The sequence below is a fragment of the Habropoda laboriosa genome, unplaced genomic scaffold, assembly GCF_001263275.1.
Source record: "Habropoda laboriosa isolate 0110345459 unplaced genomic scaffold, ASM126327v1 scaffold801, whole genome shotgun sequence".
NCBI classification, from domain to species: Eukaryota; Metazoa; Arthropoda; class Insecta; order Hymenoptera; family Apidae; genus Habropoda; species Habropoda laboriosa.
Genome location: NW_017101026.1, coordinates 269,064 through 276,546, shown reverse-complemented (window position 1 = coordinate 276,546; position 7,483 = coordinate 269,064). Strand labels below are relative to the sequence as shown.

General features: G+C 34.4%; 2 protein-coding genes across 4 annotated transcripts in view; both read right to left on the bottom strand.

The window, feature by feature from the left end:
- The window catches only part of LOC108577983 (signal transducer and activator of transcription 5B), a 6,753-nt gene extending 2,314 nt beyond the window's left edge, over nt 1-4,439 (bottom strand). The window contains exons 1-8 of one of the 3 annotated variants that reach the window (XM_017941224.1): nt 4,221-4,439; nt 3,526-3,679; nt 3,281-3,437; nt 2,708-3,198; nt 2,120-2,588; nt 1,362-2,034; nt 1,121-1,276; nt 787-1,021 (exon numbers count right to left, since the gene is read on the bottom strand). In XM_017941224.1, the coding sequence (XP_017796713.1) occupies nt 787-1,021; nt 1,121-1,276; nt 1,362-2,034; nt 2,120-2,588; nt 2,708-3,198; nt 3,281-3,437; nt 3,526-3,653 (2,309 nt within the window). In that variant the 5' untranslated portion in view covers nt 3,654-3,679; nt 4,221-4,439. Of the gene's footprint in view, nt 1-786; nt 1,022-1,120; nt 1,277-1,361; nt 2,035-2,119; nt 2,589-2,707; nt 3,199-3,280; nt 3,438-3,525; nt 3,680-3,970; nt 4,007-4,220 lie in introns of those variants that run through there. The other 2 variants (XM_017941226.1, XM_017941225.1) reach the window with 2 other exon arrangements.
- Nucleotides 4,440-5,099: 660 nt separating this feature from the next.
- On the bottom strand, nt 5,100-6,903 carry LOC108577939 (major facilitator superfamily domain-containing protein 10). Its single transcript, XM_017941170.1, has 7 exons — nt 6,684-6,903; nt 6,345-6,607; nt 5,976-6,267; nt 5,685-5,905; nt 5,516-5,606; nt 5,263-5,400; nt 5,100-5,194 (listed from the first exon to the last, which is right to left on the bottom strand). Exons 1-7 carry the CDS (start codon nt 6,901-6,903, stop codon nt 5,100-5,102), a joined length of 1,320 nt encoding a protein of 439 aa, XP_017796659.1.
- Between the last annotated feature and the right edge of the window lie 580 nt (nt 6,904-7,483).

Genomic DNA, 7,483 nt, shown 5'->3' with positions numbered 1-7,483 from the left:
CACACACACACACCCGCGCGCGTGTGCGTGTGTACATATGTATATATAGAATAAAAATAAAAATGAGAGAATGTCGAAAGACTAGTTATCTTATATGTTTCGTATACGTAACAAAGTATATGCTTCAGAAAAATTGTCTTTAGGCACCCAGTATTCTCCAGCATACAATTTCCTTAATCATGGATAAAATCGTTCAACACGACTTAACATTACTTATACTTTCATTTCACGATACAATAATGGTATAAAAGTTGCAAAATTCCATAAGAAAAGTTTACAAATGCGAAACTACAAATATCACTGTAAATTATAGTATTTGCTAATGTTCGGAAAAGGAGAACGTAAAAAAAAGAAAAAAAAAAAAACAATACTGACATTCAGCTGCACAGAGAGAATATAAAAGACATGCAAAGTGTAATCGATTATAGTAATGTCTCGATTTCTACTTTTTCACGAATTCATATTCATTATTGATCAGTTTTCTACTTTAAGTACCTGAACTTTAGAGGAAGGAAAAGTGGGCGAGCTGTTGGCAAACGATAGTCTTACGATACGAAGTATAAAAAGAAGAAAAGGAGAAACGATAATAATGATATGTTACGATTGAGAAAAATTGAGACTCACATTTGAAATTGTATTTGTTCGATATCTAAATTGTACATGTTTGTGTATTGTAGAAAAGTGGAAAAGAAATCTTTGCATATCTTGTATGATATTTCTATGGCAGTTTATGTTAATAAACGAAAATAAATGAAATGATTGATACTTTAGATCCAGGGAACTGACCTGGAAGCCACCGATGGTGTATCGCGTGTTACAGACGGATCAGGACTGTGCGCTTGAAACATTGTGGATGGCGTTGCGGGATAACTACCACCGAGACCACTTTGACCACTACCGCCTACCCCAACTACGGAGGAGTGTGACGGTGTTTGACCACCGACACCAGGTCCACCCCAACCAGGTACGTGCGTTACCAACAACGGTTTCACATATCCATTCGTCGACGTAGACTGATTTTCTGCGACAAAATGCATCCCGAAAAATTTGTCAAATTCGAAACAACATCGTGTTAAAGTAACAAAACTAACAAACAAATAACACGTTAAATGGTATTTACCTGTAAATGGCGTGTAATATTTGGAAAATGCTTGATCTTTCGACAAGTCTGGATAGAGGTAAAGCAAGTGTTGTAAATCGGACACACGATCGGCTAAACTACGGATCGCAAAATCTTTACTTGTGAACGGTTGTAACATGAACACCTCCGTTTGATCTGTAAATTATTTCGTAGCAAAATATAGCGATGAGATGATGCGATGATCAAGTATAGAAAAAACTTGAAAGAAACTTGAAATCACCTCCAACCCAAGCGATAGTAACACCACCCAGTTCAGAATCTGAAAATCGCATTAGGAAAGTTCCTGACGCACAGTTTGCCAACATTTCTTCCGCTTGCTTCTTTCTCACGAACCCCAGTATGTAACCATCGATCCATGGACCTCTCAGGTGCTCCCTGGTTAACTTCATCACAGCATAAAACCATTCCCAGAATGTAAAGTTTCTTTCGGGCAATGGCTCTTTACAAAACTGTGCCCAGCTTAAAAGTAAACTAGAGTAATCTTGTCCACTCGCGTTTCCACCGCGAAACGCCTTTTCCGCCAGAAATCGAAGGTTGTCTTCGGTTAACGAACGACCCGTCGCTGATCGAAATTTAACGTTCAATGCTTCGGCTACTTGACCCCATGGAACTTTATCAGGTACCGCGAATGGTACCCTTCCTGGTTCAGCAAACGCGTTATCCCATGTAACCGTAGCCCAAGCGTGTGGTTCTTGATTTCCATGTACAATTACCACCACTGGTAAACTTAACGTCCAAACCTGGAATACTAATTCACCTCCTCCAACGCTAAATTGCGACTGAAAGAGGAGCGAGAATTTTTCATCCATCACAGACTCCGTCCCTTTCTTCTCTGCCCTTTTGATTTTCTTCAGCTGCATGTTACGGTAGCTTACGGAAAGCTGCCTCGTTGCCTGCAAAGTTCAAACATATTTCACAGATTTATTTTTTCAGTAATATTATTAATTACCACTTTTTCAATTACTTTCTTCCCCTTACTTGATGATATTCCATCGTCCCTGTATTATTTAAAATTTCACCGCTAACTTCTCCATTTTTTGCCATTTTATCACTCTTTAAGAGTGCATTTGCTTGAGCTTCGCTAATAATGCTTACTTTTACTTGAGGAGGTGACATATAAACATTTAATTGTCCACCCACCAGCAGCCGTACCGTACTCGTAAAACGAGTATTGGTCTTCATTACTTGAGGTGGTTGTTTTTCTATGATAAATGTACTTGTAACTAACGAACTAAGAAGCTGTGTAATTTGAGAATTTAAAGCAGGAAGAATATCTTGCATTCCTGGTGGTTCAAGAGCAAATTTTTGCTTTAAACGGTCTGCTTCTTTAATTTGTTGTCGATTAAGCCAAATTAATTCAGCTAAACTCTCACACCATTCCTGAATAGAATCCAAATTGCTGTTGAATGGTGCACCATTTCCTGCCAACTGTTGATCCCTTTTCCATCTAAAAAAAAATACACACACCCACAAACACATATATATATATATAAATATCATTTTAACTTCAAAACATTGCGAATTATTCCATTTCAGAGAGAAAGGGAGAAAAAAAAAATTTTTTACCTAATAAGTTCGTCGTCTAATACTCTGGACTGCAAGCTATTCAATCTAGTAATAGTGTCTTTCAGCTTGTCAGCTAATGTCAGTCGTAATTGCATTAAACCAGTTACTTTGTGATTCAGTAATTGTTCCTGCTGTTCCTGTTGCCTCCGAATCTTTTTCTCCAATTCCAAATTTTGTTGATTCTGTGGTTGCGTGGCAAGATGCTGGAGATGCGCGTTCAGCTTGGTACATTCATGATAACTTATAGCAAAGGCTTCTTGCTCTTGCTCCATTTTTCTCAAATCTTCTCCAGCTTCTTGTGTTCTGCGTCTCAAAGATTCAACATGTTGAGCTATTTCAGCAACAGCATCGCTAATCAAACCTACTTTCCCTCCAGCCATACTCATTAAAGTACCCCCTAAATTTTCCACTTGAGCTACTAATTTCATCTCTGTTCCTAGACAATGTCTAATTATTCTAAATAGTGCTGCTGGATTATGAGTATATCTTTGCTACATTAAAGAAGAGAAAGTATTGATTATAAATTATATTGCACTTTAAATTAGACAATTAGCAATCAGTTTCAGAACTTACACGAAAATTTTTTGCAGCTTCCATTAATTTTAATTTTGTTAGAAACATGTCATCTGTGTTTAAAGAAGCTGCTTTTGTTTCTAATTCTTGTATCAGTGATCTAACAAGATTAGTAATATATTGTTCATATTGTGGGTTGTCAGGTTCTATGTCAGTCCTATTACAATATAAAAAATACTATTACATCAAGTACTCTGTAAATATTAAATGAAACATTTACAAAAATGCCAATCTGATTAACTTACCACATTTTTTCTTCTATCCAAGAAGATAAAAAATGCCTGACCTCGATTGGAAAGTGCTCTCCATAAACTGAACGTACTTGCTGCAATGCATCTTGCGGTAGTTGCTGTGCTTTTCCCCACAGTGACATTTTGATTTTAAATATAAGTTCTTTACCTTAAACACATTCTTTCATTAGTCATATTATTAATTTATATTGACCATTGATATCAATTGTTTTCATTAACAATATTTAAGTCCAAAAATAAGGATATAACCACAAAGTTAACAATATAAACGTAGTCACAATTTTTACATTTAACACATAAACAGTACAAAAATAGACTCGTTACAAGATATCGCTTATATTTCTTACAAAACGTACGAAGACCGTATCGCTCGATGAGGTGAAATACTTGATAGTATCGCTAGGAACCACGCTTGCATACTTAAAAAATGGATACATACTTGTGAAACTGAAGCAAGCGATACAGAAATGATAAATGTCCGATGTTATTTTGAAAAGTATTGAATAAATGTGTAGCAAGTGAAAAAAGTAATTGATTAATTAATCGATTTGTTAAACTGAATTCAGCATAAGGAATATCAGGTCGAAATTCAGAAATAACAGAACGTGACGTATCGCAATAACGCGTAAATAGATAAGCGGGAGGGGCGAAAGGAAAAGATGTTCGCTTCAAGAATTGGTTGCACTCACCTGCTGCTAGTCCGAGGACAGAAGCAACTAGGATTTGTACCGTGTAATTCTGTTACCTATCTTTCTCTGTTTTCCTCAATTTGTCGGAGGTATAACCTTTGAACTGATCAAACTCAGTCTACCACGCAATAATCGTAAACGTAACGATTGCGGGGACCGGTCGTACGCGTAAATCTCATCAATAACTTTTCCCCCTTCTGTGTTACTCCCATCAGCGCGGACGACGACGGAGTGCCGCGAACAAAGAATTCCGAGAATTTCTTACCGTAAATGGCGCGGCACGAAAGGGAGAGGGTACGTCACATGACCATACACCAACCACGCTTGCGTGAATTCATAATTCACCCAGGAACGTAACAAGTAGAAGGAAATGTTGCGGTACATCTTTATCGTGTCGGCTCTAATCACTTTTTTACTTCAAATCAATTACGTTTACTTTAGTTATATTTTTTTCTTGATTTATCGTAAGAATAAACATGCTTACTACTGACAAACAACTAAGTATCGATAACCACTAAATTGATGCTTTTTATTATCGTTACATCATATCCTATTCTCTGCATATACAAAATGAAACGAATTACTGAAATAGGGAACCTTTGATATTTTATTATGTTTGTGTAAAAAAAATAACACTTAAACTTTCTTCGTTCAATATTATAAGAATAATATTCTTTATTGAACAATAATGGGAGAGATAAAGAAAATTTGTATATCAAAATATGCAATTATATCGATTGTGAAAATATATTATGCTCTCCATACATAATACAATAAATATATAAAGAATACTTTCTCAAATATATCAAAAAATCTTGTTTAATATATAAAAATACTGTCAAAGTATAAATATACAATACTTATTAAAATTCTTTCACTTTAAAATGACTTTATCCTTCGAAGAATAATAGGTGGAAATACAAGAAATGCAGCACCAATGAGATATGTTGTTTTACTGCCAATACACCAAAAAGCTGAAATAAAAATGTCTAAGTTAGTAGTATAGCTAACCTAAATAAATGATTATACGTTTTATCCTCACCTGAAGAAGCTACAATGGGTCCACAAGCTCGTGCTAATGCTCCAAGAGAACGAAATACACCTGTTATTGCACCTTTTTGATAATCAGGACCAATACGTGTAACAAGGGTCATCATACAAGTAACAACCATGGCAGTAGCTATGATAAATAAAGAAATTTAAAAAACCTATTTCTTACTTTCATTCAATATGAATATTTAGTGGTTATTTGATGTACTTTAGAAATATATATGTTTATGTGATAATGCACTCACAAATTGCAAACAGAAGTAATCCGGTAGACAATATTAACATATCATTTGCAAAACCTACACAAATAAATGCTGGAATAATCAACCATAAACCCTAAAATATTTGTATAATTTAATGAAAATAAAGATAACATGGATAGAAATTTTGATTTGAAACCTTCAAAATGTTTACCAATTCTGCAACACTTTTTGTTTCATCAGGTGGAATTGTCCGTATCCAACTTCCTTGCAAAATTGCCATAATCAACCCAATTCCCAAAAACATCCATCCTTGTTGCATGCTTGTAAATTCAAACAAATAATGAGTTAAGAAAGTTAAGGTAAATTCCAAGCCACTATAGATGAACAAATACATGAAATATGCACAACCCAGTGTTTTTAAGCTTTTTTTGTCTGAAATTACATACATAATTTTTATTAACATCTAGAGAATTTGTAACATATTAGTTTAGAGAAATTTCACCTTGCACACTTAAATCAGAGATTCCACTGAATTGGAATAGATCTATAGGATTAATATAAGTAAGAATTCCAGAAACACCAGATGCAAGCGTTCTTGTTCTACATTTTAACGGTAAAGATTCTTGTAAATTGCAAGCAATAAAAAACAAGTCACTTGCTGCCAGAAAAAGGGCAAATAAGGCAGGTATTATATACCAAGCTCCTTGCCTATTATCACTGGAAGACCATGCAAAAAATGCTCCTATCATTGGGCCTGCTACAAAGCCTATAGAAAAAGCTATACCAACCAGTGCCTAAAAATCAAAACTTTATATTCATTTATCTGGAGCATTTATTACTTCTGTCAGTTGTTTCTCTTAGCAAAATTTACCATTGCTTTCCCCCTTGTTTTTGAAGATGTAACATCACTGATAATAGCCATTGATAAATTAATATTTCCTTTAGTAATACCTCCGACAAATCTTGCTAACACAAATATAGTAAAATTGAAGGAAAGTGCCCATAGCAGATAAGATAATGCAATTCCTGTTAAACAAAATATCATCAATGGTTTTCTTCCATATATATCTGACAATGCTCCCACTATTGGAGAACCCAAAAATTGCAAAAAGGAGTACATAGAGCCAAGAAAGCCTGTAAATTAAACGATGCATCTATATTAATGTTGATATACAAATATTTTAACAAAATTAAAGAAGAGGCAACTAACCTCCATAGAGTACTGTATTAACTTTAACAGGAGCATCAAAAAATTTCCTTGCTTTTTGTATGTAATGTAGGATTTTAAAATACATGCCTTCGTCATCCTCTATTTCCTTATAATAATCTAATAAGGCCGGTAACAATGGTAATATCATAGTAAATGCCAAAAGATCCAAAAGCAAAGAAATGAACACTACTTGGACGGTATTATCTTTTATTTTGACCATTGTTGAATTTCATGTATTACAAAAGGAACAGGAATACAATATAAAAACTTTGAAATAATACTCTTAACTTAAAATACAGAGTATGGTCCACTTGCATTAAATGGACCATTAATATTATTCAAGTCCTCATAGTTTAATCTTACTAATCAGCTGTCTAATTTCACTGCCGAATTTTCACACGATAATCTTTGCAATACAGTCTGATTCTTTCAAGAGTGTGAAGTACGGATTAACTGTAATACTTTCTACTTGTTCCATCGTAAACAGTTTGCAGAATTAATTTCTACAAGTGAAAGGCTTTGACCTACTTTTCGTTACAATCCAGTTCGGTAATCCCTTACCGACGGACATTCGTACAATCAATAAGAAAGAAATCTGTTTTATTACTGAACCAAAGAATCATCGATGCATTTCCCTAATACATATTCTATATTATCTATAATAAATTGTGCACGAATCAGGTGTTCATAATAAATATTTGCAAAATAAGCATTTACGAAAGGTCTTTGAAAATGTTTGGTACCAAGGTGTTTGTAAAATATTCTTTTCTTATAACATGTAATATTAAACGAAGTGTTGC